Source organism: Lagenorhynchus albirostris, chromosome 13 (assembly GCF_949774975.1).
Source record: "Lagenorhynchus albirostris chromosome 13, mLagAlb1.1, whole genome shotgun sequence".
NCBI classification, from domain to species: Eukaryota; Metazoa; Chordata; class Mammalia; order Artiodactyla; family Delphinidae; genus Lagenorhynchus; species Lagenorhynchus albirostris.
Window position 1 is genome coordinate 37,814,430 of NC_083107.1, and position 19,805 is coordinate 37,834,234.

The 19,805-nt window shown below is 40.0% G+C and overlaps 1 protein-coding gene across 1 annotated transcript; it reads right to left on the bottom strand.

The window, feature by feature from the left end:
- Positions 1–9,057: 9,057 nt before the first annotated feature.
- C13H2orf74 (chromosome 13 C2orf74 homolog) lies at positions 9,058–11,048 on the bottom strand. Its single transcript, XM_060168957.1, is given in 5 exon segments — positions 9,058–9,231; positions 10,044–10,206; positions 10,607–10,720; positions 10,953–10,960; positions 10,962–11,048. Coding segments are annotated over 5 exon segments (546 nt in total).
- Between the last annotated feature and the right edge of the window lie 8,757 nt (positions 11,049–19,805).

The window sequence follows — 19,805 nt, forward strand, 5'->3', positions numbered from 1 at the left end:
TGCCTATACATGTTATCTTTGCCTATTTAATTTTATTTTTTTTTGGCCATGCAATGCAGCTTGCAGGATCTTAATTCCCTGACCAGGGATTGAAACTGGGCCCTGGCAGTGAAAGCACCGAGTCCTAACCACTGGAATGCCAGGGAACTCCCCTCTTTGCCCATTTTAAAATTAAGTAATTTATATTTTTCTTATTCCTTTGGGTGAAATAATTCTTATGCCCCTGAGTGCTCTTAATAATTTCTTTATAAATATGGAAATCATCCTTTTGTCATAAGTGTTTTTAAAAATAGGCTTTCCCAGAGAACTAGAACAAAAAATTTAAAAATGTGTATGGAAACACAAAAGACCCCAAATGGCCAAAGCAATTCTGAGAAAGAAAAACAGAGCTGGAGGAATCAGGCTCCCTGACTTCAGACTATACTACGAAGCTACAGTAAACAAAACAGTATGGTACTGGCACAAAAACAAAAATATAGATCAATGCAACAGGATAGAAAGCCCAGAAATAAACCCATGCATCTATGGTCAATTAATCTATAGCAAAGGAGACAAGAACATACAATGGAGAAAATGCAGTCTCTTCAATAAGTGGTGCTGGGAAAACTGGACAGCTAGATGTAAAAGAATGAAAGTAGAACACTCTCTAACACCATACACAAAAATAAACTCAAAATGGATTAAAAACCTACATGTAAGATCGGATACTATAAAACTATTAGTGGAAAACAAAGGCAAGACACTCTTTCCCATAAATCACAACAATATCTGTTCAGATCCACCTCCTAGAGTAATGAAAATAAAAACAAAACTAAACAAATGGGACCTAATTAAACTTAAAAGCTTTTGAATAGCAAAGGAAACCATAAGCAAAACAAAAAGACAACCCACAGAATGGGAGAAAATATTAGCAAACGAAGCAACAGGAATTAATCTCTACAATATACCAACAGCCCATACAGCTCAATATCAAAAAAAAAAAAATCCAATCAAAAAATGGGCAGAAAAAAAAAAATGGACAGAAGATCCAAATAGACATTTCTCCAAAGACATACAGATGGCCAAAAAGCACATGAAAAGATGCTCAACATCACTAATTATTAGAGAAATGCAAATCAAAACTACAGTAAGATATCACCTCACATTAGTCAGAATGGCCATCATAAAAAGTCTACAAACAATAAATGCTGGAGAGGGTGTGGAGAAAAGGGAACCCTCCTACACTGCTGGTGGGAATGCAAATTGGTACAACCACTATGCAGGACTGTATGGAGGTTCCTTAAAAAACTAAAACTAGAACTACTATATGATCCAGCAATCCCACTCCTGAACACATATCTGGAAAAAAACATAATTCGAGAAAATACATGCACCCCTATGTTAATTGCAGCACTATTTACATTAGCCAAGACATGGAAGCCACCTAAATGTCCATCAACAGATGAATGGATAAAGAAGATGTGGTACATATATACAATGCAGTATTACTCAGGCTTAAAAAAGAGTGAAATAATGCCATTTGCAGCAACATGGATGAACCTAGAGATTATCATGCTAAGTGAAGTCACACAAACATAAATATCATATGACATCACATATATGGAATCATAAAAGATGATACAGGGACTTCCCTGGTGGTCCAGTGGTTAAGACTCCACACTCCCAACGCAGGGGGCCCGGGTTCGATCCCTGATTGGGGAACTAGATCCCACATGCTGCAACTAAAATATCCTGCATGCCGCAACAAAAGATCCTGCATGCCACAACTAAAGATCCCGCACATGGCAACAAAGATCCCGCGTGCCGCAACTAAGACCTGGCGCCGCCAAATAAATAAATATTAAAAAAAATAAAAAGATGATACAAATGAATTTACTTACAAAACAGAAACAGACTCAAGACTTTGAAAACGAACTTATGGTTACCAAAGGGGAAAGGTGGAGGGGAGGGATAAATTAGGAGTTTGGGATTAACATATACACACCACTATATATAAAATAGATAATCAACAAGAGCCTACTGTATGGCACAGGAAACTCTACTCGATATTCTATAAAACCTACATGGGAAAAAATCTGAAAAAGAATGGATATATGTATAGCTGAATCACTTTGTTCTACACCTGAAACTAACACAACATTGTAAATCAACTATACCCCAATATAAAATAAAATTTTTTAAATTTTATTAAAAAATAGGCTTTTCCAGCATAATAATCACCAAAATCAATGGTGCTGGAGCCAAGGATATGTGGCCCTGTGTTTGGTGGAATAGTGACATACAGTGGGATTGATAAAATGCATAAATGAATGGAGCATAATGGGAACCAGGTTTCTCACTACTGGAGAAGGAAATTATGGAGCAGGTGTAGCTAGAGTAGACCTTGCTGGATTGGAATTGGAAGTATTGGTATAAGCTCATGATCTTTCGTAAGGATAGATATTGATATTTTGGTGGGTTTAAAGTAGGTCCAGGGCTTCCCTGGTGGCTCAGTGGTTAAGAATCCGCCTGCCAATGGAGGGGGCACAGGTTCAAGCCCTGGTCCAGCAAGAGCTCACATGCTGGGTAGCAACTAAGCCCATGCACCACAACGACTGAGCCTGCACTCTAGAGCCCGCGAGCCACAACTACTGAAGACTGCGCACCTAGAGCCCGTGCTCTGAAACAAGAGAAGCCACCGCAGTGAGAAGCCCGCTCACCTCAACAAAGAGTAGCCTCCGCTCGCTGCAACTAGAGAAAGCCCTTGCACAGCAACAAAGACCCAACACAGTCAAAAATAAATAAATAAATAAAGTAGGTCCACATTTTGGTGGGTTTTTCTTTTATTCTCTTCCGTTCCAAGGTAGAGTATAATCTCCTTGCCCTTGAATGTGGGCTGAACTTAATGCCTAGGTGACCTCCAATACTAGGTCATGAAAAGGATACAGCATTCACCTTCTCTCTCTCTCTCTCTCTCTCTCTCTCTGCTTGACTTTGGAACCCAGTCACCAACTTGTGAGGAAGCCAGGGTCCCATGGACAGGCCATACATAGGTGTTCCAGTGACAGCTCCTGAGCTGACAGCCAGGAGCAACTGCCACATATGTGAATGAACAACCTTTGGATGATTGCAGCCCCAAGGACCCAAACATCATGGCGCAGAGAAAGTCATTCCCCACTGTACCCACTTTGAATTCCTGGCCTCATAAACCATGAGAGACAATACAGAATTATTAATTACTTAAGTCACTGAGGGTTATTTGTTACATAGCAATAGATAATTAATACATATTATATGTCTGCATATATGTGTACTATGTGTTTGTACATACATATATTTCCTACCTCTGTCCACTGAGAGAGTCTAGAAACAATGATAACTCAGGGGTAATGAGCATACCTAGTGTGCAGATCTTGTTTTCGGAATACCAGTCTCCCCTAAAGAAATAGCGGATTCAGGGTCTGGGGCAGAGAAAGTACAAGATGAGCTTGGAACATCCTGTATAGCAAAGTGCTTAAGTATGTCTAAAGGACCAAGAGCCAACTTGAAGGGGTCCCCACTGGCCATATCTGGGAACATATGAGCATCCAAATAAATAATGATTGTAAAGGATTATAACCCACTGAATAAAACAGGAATCTAAAAGTTCATACTGATATATTGAAAGAATGAATGAATGAATAGGAGAGAAGGGAGAGCCTTCCTTTCAGTAGACTTCCAACTAATATTGTTTATTAATAAGTAAAAACTACTTATTAACCTGACAGGGGAGAAATCTGACAAACACCATCTCAACCTTGTGGTAAAAATTAAACTACATCAATACATATGACAGCACATGCCTCCTGATATGATGCACTGAGATCACAGGATCACCTATGGAATATTCCTGCCAAAGATACATGACCTGAACCTAATCATGAAGAAACATCAGGCAGACTTCCCTGGTGGCACAGTGGTTAGGAATCCGCCTGCCAATGCAGAGGACATGGGTTCAAGCCCTGGTCCGGGAAGATCCCACATGCCGCGGAACAACTAAGCCTGTGCTGAGCCTGCGCTCTGAGCCCGCGAGCCACAGCTACTGAGCCCGCATGCCACAACTACTGATGCCCATGCCTAGAGCCCGAGCTCCGCAACAAGAGAAGCCACTGCAACGAGAAGCCCGCGCACCACAACGAAGAGTAGCCCCCACTCGCCGCAACTAGAGAAAGCCTGTGCGCAGCAATGAACCCTACACAGCCAAAAACAAATACATACATACATACATAAAAAAAAAAAAAAGAATCCGCCTGCCAATGCAGGGGACATGGGTTCGATCCCTGGTCCGTGAAGATCCCAAATGCCGTGGAGCAACTAAGCCCCTGCACCACGACTACTGAGCCTGCACTCTAGAGCCCACGCTGAGCAGCGAGAGAAGCCACTGTAATGAGAAGCCTGCGCACCACACGAAGAGTAACCCCCGCTCACCGCAATTAGAGAAAGCCCACGCACGGAGCAATGAAGACCCAATGCAGCCAAAAACAAATACATTTATTTTAAAAAATAAAGTCTTTATAAAAAAGAAAGAAGGAAACATCGAGCAAACCCAACAATGAGGGACATGCTACAAAGTAACTGATCTGTAATCTTCAAAAGTGTCAAGGTCAGGGGCTTCCCTGGTGGCGCAGTGGTTGAGAGTCCGCCTGCCGATGCAGGGGACATGGGTTCGTGCCCCGGTCCGGGAGGATCCCACATGCCGCGGAGCGGCTAGGCCCGTGAGCCATGGCCGCTGAGCCTGCGCTTCCGGAGCCTGTGCTCCGCAACGGGAGAGGCCACAACAGTGAGAGGCCCGTGTACCGCAAAAAAAAAAAAAAAAAAAAAAAAAAGTGTCAAGGTCAGAAAAGTCAAGGAAAGTCTGAGGAACTGGTCCAAATTGAAGAGACTAAAGAGACATGACAGCTAAACAGAAAGCCTTATCCTGAACTGGATCCTTGACCTATAAAGAATATAACTGGGACAACCAGCAAATTTTGAATGAGGCCTGTCAATTAGATGGCAATAGTGTATCAGCGTTAATTGATGGATGGCCTTGGTTATGTGCATGTCCCAGTTTGTAGGAAATATATGCTGAAGCGCTAAGGCTGACTGATATAGTGTATTTGCATCTTACTCTCAAATGCTTTAAGCATGAATTTTTAGGAGAGAGAGAGTAATAAAACAAATGTGTTAAACTGTTAACTGGAGAATCTGAGTGAAAGCATACAGTTCTTTGTACTACTCTTGCAACTTTTCTGTAAATTTGAAATGATTTAAATATAAAACTTTTTTTTAAAATAGGCTTTCCCAGTTTGTTGTTTGTCTTTTGACTTTATTTTTTCCTAAACAGAAGTTTTTGTAAAAATACTCTAATTTACCAAGCTTTTCCCTTTTGGCTTTTGGGTGATATGTCTTGCTTGGGTAATCATTTGAAGAAGGTCCCTGAGTCCACAGCTAATTAAAGAGGAAAGGTGGTGAGTTTGATCCCACTTCTACAAGAGAAACACCAATGGGCATTGAGAAGGAAAGCTCAGCTTTTAACTGGAGCCATAGCTTAGCAGATGGAAACGGGGAGTCCTACCGCTTTGCTGCCCCCTGGGTATCTTCAGTTGAATTTCTGGTGGACACCTCAAATTTGGCAGAGCTATCCCTTCAACTAGTCACCTCTCTGGACATTTCTATCTCTGACAGTCAGATATCCAAACTCAGGAGTCACTTTTGTGTCCTCTCATTTTTCCCATATCTAGCCAGAAATTGACATTCTTTACTCCTGGTGTTCTGCCACCTCCCTATTCCAGACCCTCATCCTTCAACCCTGAATTGTCACTAGAGTAACATGCATTCATCTCCAAGTTGCTACTCATCAATAACCTAATCCTGTAGAAGAGTTCTCAGGGACACCCCCTACCTTAACTGCCTTAAATTGTTTATTATACACAGTGTTACTTTAAACCATGTAGAAACATAAAACTGGACATCAACTCATTCTTAGAGCTCTCATCCCATTCTAAACTCAAAACAAATTTACAAATAAAATACAAACAAAAGTATAAAACTAATAAAATTCAAATTAACATTTAGTTAATTTGATTCACCCCGTAGTTGTGGCACCATGGATTGGCTCTTCTGGAATTCCATGTGCCTGTACTATCACGGGCACTGACGGCCAATTTTCCCACTATTTTCTTCTCCTGGAAGTTTTACAAAACCTCAGCTAGTACAGTCAGTCACCAGGAAATTGGCCTTCACTTTGACATAGATGCATCATTTATGGATTCATTCCTTCTCTACTCTTTTCTTGTTAATGACAAAGTAACTTGGTTTTATAAATATGGACTCATATACAGGCAATGAAACCATGACATCATATGGGAATACTCAGCTATAAATGGTCATCTAGCTATGTCTGAAATTTCTTAGAATTTTAAATATTCAGAGCAACATTATTCAAATAGACAAAAGGTGAAGCAATACAAGTGTCCATCAAAAGATAAATGAATAAACAAATGAATAAACAAAATGTGGGATATGCATACACATGGAATATTATTCAGGCAATAAAAGGAAGGAAACTCTGACACATGGATAAAAACCTTGAGGACATTATGCTGGGTGAAAGAAACTGGTCACAAAAGGACAAATACTGTGATTCCACTTGTATGAGGTGCTTAGTCAAATTCGTAGAGATAGAAAGTACATTGGTGGTTACCAGGGGCTGGGGTGATGGGGAATGAGGAGTTCATGTTTAATGGGTACAGAATTAGAGTTTTGCAAAATGAAGAGTTCTGTGGATGGATGTGATAGCTATACAATGTGAGTGTACTTAATATTACTTAACTGTGCACTTAAGATGGTTAAGATAGTAAATTTTCTGTGTATTATGGACAAAGGATTAATCTCCAAAATATATAAACAGCTCATGCAGCTCAATATTGAAAAAACAAACAACCCAATTAAAAAAAGGGCAGAAGACCGAAATAGACATTTCTCCAAAGAAGACATACAGATGGCCAAAAAGCACATGAAAAGCTGCTCAACATCACTAATTATTAGAGAAATGCAAATCAAAACTACAATGAGGTATCACCTCACACCAGTCAGAACGGGCATCATCAGAAAATCCACAAACAACAAATGCTGGAGAGGGTGTGGAGAAAAGAGAACCCTCTTGCACTGTTGGTGGGAATGTAAATTGATACAGCCACTATGGAGAACAGTATGCACGTTCCTTAAAAATCTAAAAATAGAATTACCATATGACCCAGCAATCCCACTACTGGGCATATACCCAGAGAAAACCATAACTCAAAAAGATACATGTACCTCAATGTTCATTGCAGCACTATTTACAATAGCCAGGTCATGGAAGCAACCTAAATGCCCATCGACAGATGAATGGATATAGAAGATGTGGCACATATATACAATGGAATATTACTCAGCCATAAAACGGAACAAAATTGGGTCATTTGTAGAGACGAGGATGGATCTAGAAACTGTCATACAGAGTGAAGTCAGAAAGAGAAAAACAAATATCGTATATTAACGCATATATGTGGAACCTAGAAAAATGGTACAGATGAACCGGTTTGCAGGGCAGAAATGGAGACACAGATGTAGAGAACAAACGTATGGACACAAAGCGGGGAAAGCGGGGGGTGGGGGTGGGGGTGGGGGTGGGATGAATTGGGAGGTTGGGATTGACATGTATACACTTGTATAAAATAGATAACTAATAAGAACCTGCTGTATAAAAAATAAATAAAATTCAAAAAAAAATTCTGTGTAGTTTACAATTAAACATTAAAAAAAATTTAATGTTACCATCAAGTGAAAGATCAATATTTTTAAGTGCCTGTAGACAACTCCCAGGCTCTGAACGAATATTTCTGTAGACCCTCCCCCAGCGAACACTGCTCTACTCCATTCTCCACCCTATACCTCTAGTCTGGGATCCTCAGGGTTACCTTCCTCTGACCCCTCACTACACTTTGTTGTTACCTTTCAACTCTCCTCAATGCCAGCCTGGCTCCAGCTAACTGGTGCCCACCAAACTCAATACACCTTCTCACCTCTTTGCCTTGGCTTGTGCCTGTCGCCATTGGAAATACACTCTTCCCTCTGCTTGTATGAGACAATCTTTCCATTCCGTTAAGTCCCTTCTCCTCCCCACAGTGGAATGGTCCCAGACCACAGGGACTTCTCCCCATCAAAGGGTGTCAATACTCCCCATTTAGCATTAATCACACATTCTAAATTATTTTATCACTTATTCTCCCAATCACTCAATAAATATTTATTAAGTGTATGCCGTATACGTGACAATGCGCTAGGCCCCTAAATCAAATGCTGTGTTTTCTGCTTTTTACCTCTCTCACAGCCCCTTACGTATCTTACAGATGTTTACTGCAGTGGTTTGGATGATGTTGTACTGGTCTGTACTGTCATATTCCACATATGAAAAGGAAATTTTAAACTACTGAAATCAAGAATAATATCATCTCAGGATTTGCCTAAGTAACAGGATATTCTGTTGGTTGATGGTAGTTGTTTTGGTATCGACCTTAAAAAGCAGTTGTCAGGACAAAAAAGGTTTCAGGACTGAATTCAAAGGGAATTATATAGTAGGAGACGCTACATGAAAGTTTCCATGATGATAGCAGTAATGTTATTTGGTCATAAATGTCTGTGATCAAAGCATCAAGAACCTGTGCTGTTTCCAAAGTCCCCCTTGAATATTATTTACCTAAAAGACATCTGCACAAACACAAATAACTTTATTCACATGTTAGAACAGTGTTTGAGTAGACAAAGTTTTAAGGACACGATACAATCAATTTCTTGAGCTCAGATTTGAGTTTTTAAAAAAAATCTGTATTCAAGCTCTGGGTATTTTACTTATAGAATTTTGCACATACTCCACCTCTTTTGCTCAAAGGTGAAATACTATCTGTATTTACTTAATTCCCCATTATTTTGCTGTTTCAACATGATTTTGTACCCCCAGCCATTTCATTGTTAGTCTAAGGTTGCATCTCTTTCACTCTCAGCCTTTTTTGTGCTTCATTTTCTCTCTTTATGTAATCGAGTGTAGCTTCGAGCTATAGGATTGTCCTTTCCAAGGTCCACAACAATTACCTCCCTAGAAAATGTCACTCCTTTTAAAGGTCTTTTATGGTTATCAACAACTGAAGGACTTCCAGTGACAGGTATGGGTGGTTTTTGCAAATAGTCATTCTGTAAGAGAATGGAACAAATAGTACAAATGATCAATTTATGAATGCAAGAGCCCTGCTTTTAAAAATATAGGTTATATGTACCTTGTTAGTGAGAAACAGAAAAAGGATTTCTAAATGACATAGGAAAGCAGTAGTAATCCATCATGATCTACTTTTCATATTTCTATGGTTATAAAAGCACACATTGCTATATTCAAATAGCCGTTGGTGACATGTGTTATTCTCTCTACAAAGCAGTCAAACCCAAGAGCCACCTGGACCATCATTCTGTCTCCAACTGGCCATGGGTCTTATGTTGGGAGGGCACGTGAGTTGTTCTTATTAGGGAGCCCCAAACATGGAGCTCAAGAAGGCCCTGGCAATGTTTACAGGCTGTTGTAGAAGGAGCCTGGAAGTAGAACAGGCATTTGGGGTCTGGTCCTGAGCTCAGCCATGGCGGAGAAGTGACTTTGAGCAATGCATCTTGTTTTCTCATTTGTAACATGAGAGCATTGGATCCCCAAATGATCTCCAAGGCCTCTTCCAGCTCTAACATCTTAGGATTCTGAGTAAAGCAAAATGAAGGGGAATTATTAAGAAAACCACAAATGTAAGAATGAAGATGGAACAAGTGTCCAGGCATGGCATGTGTAACTGACTTAACAAAATGAAGCAATAAGAAGAATGTTTTAGATGACTGTGAACATTGCACTCCTTCCAGATACAAACCTAAGTTACAGACAAGACCATCCTTCATTATACCTAGCCAAGGAATTTACCTCTTCTTCAATCAAACTCTAAATGCCCCTTAAGAGTAGAAAAGCCCATCACCTCTTGACCATTTTCTCCAGCATTCTCAGCCCTTTGCTTCTCTTTTATTTTGTCCTCCTCTTCATCTTTCACATCCTCTCCATTTCCTAAGGGTGTGGCCACCACTGCTTTACTGTGTCTCTGGACAAGAATGCCAGGCCTCGTGGGTACAAGAGTCGTAGAAAATCAATCAGCAAGGTTCTTTTTTTTTTTTTTTAATTTATTTATTTTTATTTTTGGCTGTGTTGGGCCTTTGTTTCTGTGCGAGGGCTTTCTCTAGTTGTGGCAAGTGGGGGCCACTCTTCATCGCGGTGCGCGGGCCTCTCCCTGTCGTGGCCTCTCCTGTTGCGGAGCACAGGCTCCAGACACGCAGGCTCAGTAGCTGTGGCTCACGGGCCTAGTTGCTCCGCAGCAGGTGGGATCCTCCCAGACCAGGGCTCAAACCCGTGTCCCCTGCATTAGCAGGCAGGTTCTCAACCACTGAGCCACCAGGGAAGCCCGAAGGTTTTTAAAATTCATACATCTTAGCCACCATTATCACACACAAAAATGGCGTTCTACCACAGTCTAAGATGCAGACCTACTTTTCTTTGTCTCCTGAACTGTTCATCTCTGTATTAGCAGCTGTACAATCTTCACCTCCATTAGCATCTATACAAGGACCTTTTTCTGTCTCTTCATCTGTCCTGCTTTGGGAACTGAAATCAAAAATGAAAAAATTTGGAAAAGAAAGAATGGTCTTGATGTTAAGGCTTGGAAAGGAACTTCACTTTTAAACAGGAAATTAGCATTTCTAAAACCCTGAAATAGGAAAAACAGATAGCTACAGCCTTATTATTTGTTGCATTTTAAATTGTTTTATATTATTTCTAGATACATTTACTAGTGTGACTTTAAATCTGATCCCAATTTATCAGCATGGATTTATACCATTTATATTAAAAAAACCACCAATAAAAAGAAGATGCAACTGGGGCAAATTAGAAGGATGACGAAGAAAGTGAATGCTGTGGTTTCAAAGCTCATAGGGTTAGCTAGAAGACTCATCCACTCTCACAGTCACAGATCATCCAGATATACTTTTCCAGCTCAGTTTGAATGTAGTTCTCTTGTTCTTTAAATTTTCTGGAAACAGAAGAATAAAAAGGTGCTTTCATTGTTGTTCTTTGGATCCGCTTCATCAGATATGCTCTGCTTGCTTTGGTGGCGTGGACTCACACGGGTTAATTTCTCTCCACAAACGTGGTAGGGGCTGAGGTGGCTAGAGGGGAGACTGAGCTGGGGCACATGGGACTCAGCCCACCTCCCCTCACTCCAAAACTATCAGAATTCACACGACAGAGGAATTGGAGCAGCTGGAGCCGAGCCAAGTCCCCAGTCTTCCTTCTGCAGTGACATCATAGAATCATGGAACCATTGAGTTAGAGGGATCAGAGCACCAGGCCAACCCCACCCATCACCTGAAGTCAGAAGAACCACGAAACTCCCCCCTGGGCGGCAGTCTATCTGTCCTCCCCTCTGAGAGGTCCGGAGTGGCTTTGGATAAGGATTTTCTTCCTAGACTCGAAATACCATCTCTCCTTTCTTAACCTGAGCCTATGTTACTGTTTCTTTCACAGACCATGAACAATCAGTCCACTTCCTTCTTATATAATTCCTCTCCACAGCCCTGTGGTCAGTAATCGACTTACTTCACAATGGTGTTCTCTCCAGGCTAACTAGCCCACGTCCTTCAGATCCCACATCATCGGACGTAATTCCTGGACATACAAAAAAGGTGGCAGCTCTGGAGGCCAGAGCTGAAGAAGCAGGAGTAGAATAAGATGATCAGAGTAAAGATGACCCCCCGCCTGACCTAACTTCAGGTGAGTAAGTGATGCCCATGACAAGGACGGGGAGAGTAGTGCTAGGATTTTCTAAGAACAGGAGGATATAAGGAGCATGGCAGCTGCTGCCAACCATGTCTGAAAAAGTCCGAAGGTGAGCCCTGGGGGGTTTCTGGGCTGCAGTGACACTGGCTTTTCTCTAGAGGGGCAGGGACATTGATTTCTTTATCTTTGAATTCTCCACCAAGTCAGAACCTGCAAATTCCATAAATGTTGAATGAATGCGTGTGTGTGTGTGTGTGTGTGTGTGTGTGTGTGTGTGTGTGTGTGTGTGTGTGTGTAGAGTTTGTTGGAGGGCTCAGGCCAAAGCTGATTTTGCAGAATATGTGAACATATGAATGTGAATTTTTGCAGAATTTTTGGAGGCTTCCTCCAGCTAAAGCTCCCAGATGAAGACTCAGAGCCTGTCTCACCCTTCTTACACTACGCTGCTGCCAGACTGAGATTTTAAGAGCCCAAATCTTCTCATGTCTCATGTATTCTAGTAACGCACAATGGTAATATTTTATATCTACCTACTGGTGGTTACACAGGTCCAGATATACATAAAAACCCATCAAACTGTGTGCTTAAGATTAGTGCACTTCATGTGCACTATGGTGTGGATATTATATCTGAATAAAAAGGTATAATTTTTCATCCCTGTGCCTACATTTGAGTGTGTGTGGTGCAAAGAGTCATGCGGGACTAGAGTGCACTCTTGCTGGTTGGCTCTGTCTCCAAGATTGTTTGCTGCACATAACACATATTCTGAGACCAGGGACCTTTGGCAAGAATACAGTAGTAGCAAAAAGTAAGGGCTGGTAAGACTGCATCATTAGGGCTTTCTTTCACTGAATGCGGCTTGCGAACAGATATACTAAATTGTTAGTTAACATAATTCTGAATATGTATAGTTAATATAATTAGAGTATAGTTAATACAAATTCTGAAAACTGGAAGGTTATCAAACTTTGGTCTCTAAATCACATTTTAAATGCATTGGACTGTAAACTTTGTGATGCCATGGAATCTTACTTAGAGATAGGTCTGCAGAACCTAACACAGTGTGCCTTACACACAGAAGGCATGTGCTCAAAGGTTATTTGTAGTGGAACATTACTACCAATTCTACAGAAATAAAAAATATTCTAAGAGAGTATTATGAACAATTGTATGCTAACAAACTGAATAACCTAGATGAAATGGAAAAATTCCTAGAAACAAAAAACCTACCAAGGCTGAGTCATGAAGAAATAGAAAATCTGAATAGAACTATAATAAGCAGGCTGAATCAACAAACAAACAACCTCCCAACAAAGAAAAGTCCTAGACCAGATGGTTTCACTGAGGAATACTATCAAACAATTAAAGAAGAACAAACATCAATGTTTCTCAAACTAATCCAAAAAACTTGAAGAAAAAGGAATACTTCCTAACTTATTCTATAAGGCCATTATTACCTTGATACCAAAGCCAGGCAAAGATACCACCAAAAAAAAAAAAAAGAAAAAAGCCTAAAGACCAATATCTCTCATGAATATTGAAGCAAAAATCCCCAACAAAGTAATAGCAAACTGAATTTAGCAGCAGAATATTAAAAGGATTATACACCATGACCAAGTGGGACTTATTCTTAGAATACAAAGATAGTTCAACATACAAAAATCAACATAATACACCACATTAATACACGTCATTAATGGAATGAAGGGGAGGAAATGATCATCTCGATGAAGGAAAGGCATTCACCAAAATTTACCATCCTTTCATGATAAAACACTCAACAAAGTAGGAATAGAAGGAAACGACCCCAACATAGTAAAGGCCATATATAGAAACCCCACAGCTAATATCATACCCAATGGTGAGAAAATATTTGCAAATCATATATTTGATAACAGATTAATATCTAGAATATATACAGAACTCCTATAACTCAACAACAACAATAACAAAATCCAATTCATATATGGGCAAAGAACTTGATTAGATGTTTCTCCAAAGAAGATATACTAATGGTCAACAAGTACATGAAAAGATGCAACATCACTAATCATTAAGGAGCTAATCAAAATCACAATGAGATATCACCTCACACCCCATTAAAAGGCTATTATTAAAAAACAAAGAAAAAACAAAACCAAGTGTTGGTAAGGATGTGGAGAAATTGGAACTCTTGTGCATTGCTGTTGCAAATGTAAAATGGTGCAGTCACCATGGAAAACAGTATGTCAGTTCTTCAAAAAATTAAACACAGAATTCCATATGATTCAGCAATTCTACTTCTGAGTATATACACAAATGAAGCAAAAGCAGGGACTCCAATGGTACACCCATGTTCATAGCAGGATTATTCACTATACCCAAAAGGTAGAAACAACTAAAGTATGCATCGACAGGTAAGTGGATAAACAAAATGTGGCATACACATACAGTGGAACGCTGTACAGCCTTAAAAAGGAATGAAATTTTGGTACACTACACGTGGATGAACAGGTGAAGGCATTATGCTAAGTGAAGTAAGCCAGATACAAAAGGAACATATTGCATGAGTCCACTTATATCACATTCCTAGAATAGTCAAATTCATAGATACAGAAAATAGAGTAGTGGTTACCAGGTGCTGGGGCGAGGGGGAAATGGTGAGTTATTGTTTAATGGATATAGAGTTTCAGTTTGGGATGGTGAAAGAGTTCTGGAGATGGATGGTGGTGATGGTTACACAGCAATGTGAACGTACTTAATGCCACTGAACTGTACACTGAAAAATGGTTAAAATGGTAAATTTTGTGTTGCATATATTTTATCACAATTTAAAAAAATTATTTGTGCAAAAAAGGAAGGGTAACTCATCTGTAATGTGGCCTGGTATAAGGCAGGCACAGGAGAAACAAGACACCCAGCACATAGAGATCTTGTTTCAACTTCCATCCATTTGCTCAGTTTGTTTCCCCACTGTAATTGTCCTCCCCCTACCTCGGCCCTTTACGTGTCCCCACCTCTAAATCCTCCAAGACTTGGTTCTTGGACCCCTCTTCCACGATGTCATCACCACCCACTGGCCTTCCTTCCTTCTTGCTTTTGCTCAGTGACACACCATGTCACCTGCCTGCATCCCAAACCCTTGTCCTGTTCAGCTCCAGCCACAGACCTGCCTCCCCCTCCTGCCTTCAGTCTCCTTTGGGGCGGTGGCCAAAGGATATGGACTCCTGGCAACAGGGTCCACAGCAATCTGTGCTCCAGATGGGTCCAGGGTGCATGTAAATCCCCAGCCACCTCCCTAAGGCCTTGATCCATGTGATCTGGTGAGCTCCTCTGACAAAGTATGATCCCTGAATTGCAGGATCAAGATGAGGACATTCAGAGCACCCACAAGTCACAGCTGCCTGAACTTGGAAATCAGGAATGAGCACAGGACTCAGGCCTGGCTGATCAGAACAGTCTACAGTTCAAGGGTCAACATGTGACCTGACCAGCTCGGTTAGTCTCAATGTCAAGACATTTGCAGAAACTATCAGCACAGAAGAGAATAGGGCTGAGAGAGGTGTATGGAGAGAGACAAATTGTACATGACTCTGCTTGATCTAATCATGCTTGAAGCCTTGATTTTCAGTGTGGACTGGAAGTGGGGCTTTCAGTTATATGAGCCAATGCTAATATAACATTTTGGCTTAAGCTGGTTTGAGTGGGGTTTATGTCTCTTGCAAGCCAAGATTCATGACCAAAATACAATGTAACCAGCATCATACTGCCTCCCTTTCTGAGCCCTCGATTCCTAACCTGAGATTCCTTGATTCCTCACACAAGAGCAACTGAGCCCATCAACCATGTCCTGACTTTACTGAACATCAGATATGTTCCCTCTAGCCTCCAAGGACAAGTGGAATAAAATGAGTACCTTTTCTCTTTCATCAGATTAGTGCAGCCTTTTTCCCTACCACAGCTAGTGGGACTGCTTGGAGGTCTTATTTTAGATTTTGGAAAGCTAAGTGGAAGTTACTGAAACTCATCAACATCGAGCTATGACATTTAACAGGGCACTTGGATTGACACAGTTTTTTCCTTCTACCTTAATGGCCAAAACCTGTCACTTCTTACTAGAGGAAGGAAGAAAAAAATGATATTAAACATCAAGGTAAATGGCTAGTATGTCAGTACATATAATGTCCACACAAGAGAAACGTTCTGTTGAGAAACCTTCATTATTTATGATTCACAGTTAACTTTTTCACACAGAAACTGTTGAAAACTTCAGAAAGTCACTGCAGCTTGATAAGGTTTTTAGGCAATCCATTCATCACCCCGTTGTTTCTCACGGAACAAGTAACACTGAGCTAGACAACAGGAAACACTGCCCTTGGCAGAGGTGATGACACCAAGACAACACTTCTCTCATTAAGGAGACAGGCACCAATTCCAAAATGCCAGTTAAGCAGAAGAGCCTACAAATTCACTGCAAAAGATTTAGCAACACTTTATAGCTAATATCTATCCATCTGGAATTGAAATGTCTTTGAGGGAGAGTATGTCAGAAGCAGTGTACTATTAATATTACATTATAACCACCAACATTGCGTAAATACATTCCCGGCTTCAACCACGATAGCCACAACACCCGTGCATACACCCATCCTAGGCCACATTTTACAAGTCCCTCTGTCTTGCAGGCTTCGTGAGGATGGAAGAATATAGAGTTGAGGATTCAGCCACCACTGAGCCATCATCCCTGTGGGTCCTATTCTACCCTTCTGGTTTGTGAAGGGTATAGCTCGGCTGCAGGCAGAGGAGAATGTTCTTGCCTCATATTTGAGCATCTTCTGCCTTGCCCCATGCTACACGGTCAGTGAGGATCAAATTCCACCGACTTTGAAAACCAGATTGGTTTTGATTCTACACTCCTGAGATGTCTGAGAAGAGTGTTAAAGCTGACCTGATTCATCAGTTCCTGGGAGACTTCCTGACCTCAGGAATCCAACCCAGGGAAGAGGCAATACGACATTCTTTCCTACCCCAGGGTTTGGATAGGCTGCTTTTGCACTTAAATTGTTCTCAGGCCCCTTTCCCATTTCCCATCCCTGCAAAAACCCAGCACCTGTAACAAGCAGTGAGAGCCATAACCAAGGGGCACATGGGAGACTTCCTTTGGTGTTTTAGTTTGGGAGCTCGAGGCTTAGAGGTTGATGGCAGTGGTTTTGTTTTGTTTTCTACTTTTCTATTCATTTTGTTCAATCTGTAAGCTTTTTGCTTTTATTTCCTTCTAAACATAATTTTCTCTAATTCATTTGTACTGTTATGATTTTTTATATCTTATTTTAATGTCTTAGTTTTTAGTTTTGATCAACCCTTTGATCTCAACATTTCTGAAAAGGCTATTAAGGAATTATCTAGGGCAGAGCTTCACTAACTCGCTGTGGTGAAGGAGCAGGTTTTTTTGTTTGTTTGTTTGTTTTTTTGCAGTACGCGGGCCTCTCACTATTGTGGCCTCTCCCGTTGCGGAGCACAGGCTCCGGACACGCAGGCTCAGCAGCTATGGCTCACGGGCCTAGCCGCTCCGCAGCATGTGGGATCCTCCCGGACCGGGGCACGAACCCACGTCTCCTGCATCGGCAGGCAGACTCTCAACCACTGCGCCACCAGGGAAGCCCCCAGATTTTTATTTTTAATCTCAGTCCACAGAGGACCAATATTTTAGTAAAACAAAACTAAAGCAATGATACACTTGGATATCACAGCAATGTAAAATAGTTATTTAAAGTTTCTAGGTATTTACTCTCAATTTCTGCATTTAGTTGCAGACCAGTGACAATTAGGGACCAGCACCAGTTCACAGGTCACATTCAGAGTAGCACTGGTTACCAATTCCCTCATTTATTTGTTTTAAAAGGCATTTTTCATTGTAGAAAATTTGGAAAATGAAGAAAAAAGAAAACAAAATCTCTCATGATTCCACCACCTAGAGAGAAAAACTGTTGAAATATACTGATATTTTATACTATATATACTGATATATGTACATATGTATGTACGTGTGTGTGTGTATATATATAGACATATATACAGTGGTTGCACAGCCATCATCACAATCTAAATTTAAAGCATTTTTATCACCTCTACAAGAAACCCTCTACCATTAGCAGTCACTCCCTACTCCCCACTCCCTAGTCCCTGGGAACCACTAATCTAATTTCTGCCTCTATAGATGTGCCTTTTCTTGACATTTCGTATAAATGGAATCATACAATATGTGTTTTTTTGTGTTTAGCTACTCTCAACTTAGCATAATGTTTTTTTGTTTTCTTGGTTTTTTTTAACATCTTTATTGGAGTATAATTGCTTTACAATGGTGTGTTAGTTTCCGCTTTATAACAAAGTGAATCAGTTATACATATACATATATCCCCATATCTCTTCCCTCTTGCGTCTCCCTCCCTCCCACCCTCCCTATCCCACCCCTCTAGGTGGTCACAAAGCACCAAGCTGATCTCTGTGTTATGCGGCTGCTTCCCACTAGCTATCTATTTTATATTTGGTAGTGTATATATGTCCATGCCACTCTCTCACTTTCTCCCAGCTTACCCTTCCCCCTCCCTGTATCCTCAAGTCCATGCTCTAGTAGGTCTGTGTCTTTATTCCCGTCTTGCCCCTAGGTTCTTCATGACTTTTTTTTTTTTTAGATTCCATATATATAGCATAATGTTTTTAAGATTCATCCATGTTGTGGCATGTAACAGTATTTCATTCCTTTTTATTGCTGAATAACATTATATTCTATGAATATATCAAATTTTGTTTATCCATTCATCAGTTGATGGACATTTGCATTGTTTCAACTCTGGCTATTATGAATAATGCTGTTATGAACATTCATGTATAAGTTTTTGCATAGACATATGTTTTCATTTCTCTTGGGTAAATACCTAGGTGTGAAATTGCTGAGTCATATGGTAACTCTGTGTTTAGCATTTTGAGAAAACACATATCTATTTTATAATTTAAAAAATTGGAACCAGTGTATATACACTTTGTTAAACTTAATATCATTTTTATTATGAACATTTTGCAATGCTTTCAATAATCTTCAAAAAGATGACTTTTAATACTTATACATTGTTCCTTTTTATATAAGCATTGCAATTATTTTCTTATTGTTGGACAACCTACTGCTTTTATACATAGCATTGATGGGCATATTTGTACATAAATATGTGAGCACAACTCTGATACTATTAAATTTTTACTTTTATTAAATATTAATCTTTTCATTTATTTTCAAAAGCTTATTGGCTTCTGGCTCTTTTATTTTAAATCTCATCCATTTTGTGTCATTGCTTTTTGGCTCCAAATATCTCACATATTGATTCATTATTTTTAACTTCTATTTATTCCTCCCCCCCCTTTTTTTTTTTAACCTTATTTCTAGTTTCTTAGATTTAGTCTCCTCTCAACCTTTGTTAAGGCAAAAGTAATATTCTGCTTTAGGTTTAGAAACTGTTAAAAAACACTTTGATTTCATTATAATTTGTCTCATTAACTTATACAAAGGGGGATAACAAAAGGGGATAATAAATCACAATCATCTGAAGAACCCAACACTTATTCTTGCTTTTTTTTTGCTTTGGGGAAGAAAAAAATTAGAAAAAAAATGCATTGATGATGTGACTTGAATTTTAAGAAACATATTTCATAAATAAGCACTATTTCCCATAAATGCACTCTTTCTGATTCGAAGCAATTTTCTTTTTTTTTTTTTTGGCAAAATATTTAATGTCTGTAAGTGTGCCTCACCCTCCTATTTCTGTTATGATTCGATAGCCTCTCCAAACTGGCTGTACCAGAAAAAACATGGGCACATTTTCCCAGCAGGATTCGAAAACCATTAAAGCCCTGGTCCTCTTGACTCAGAAATGACTACAGG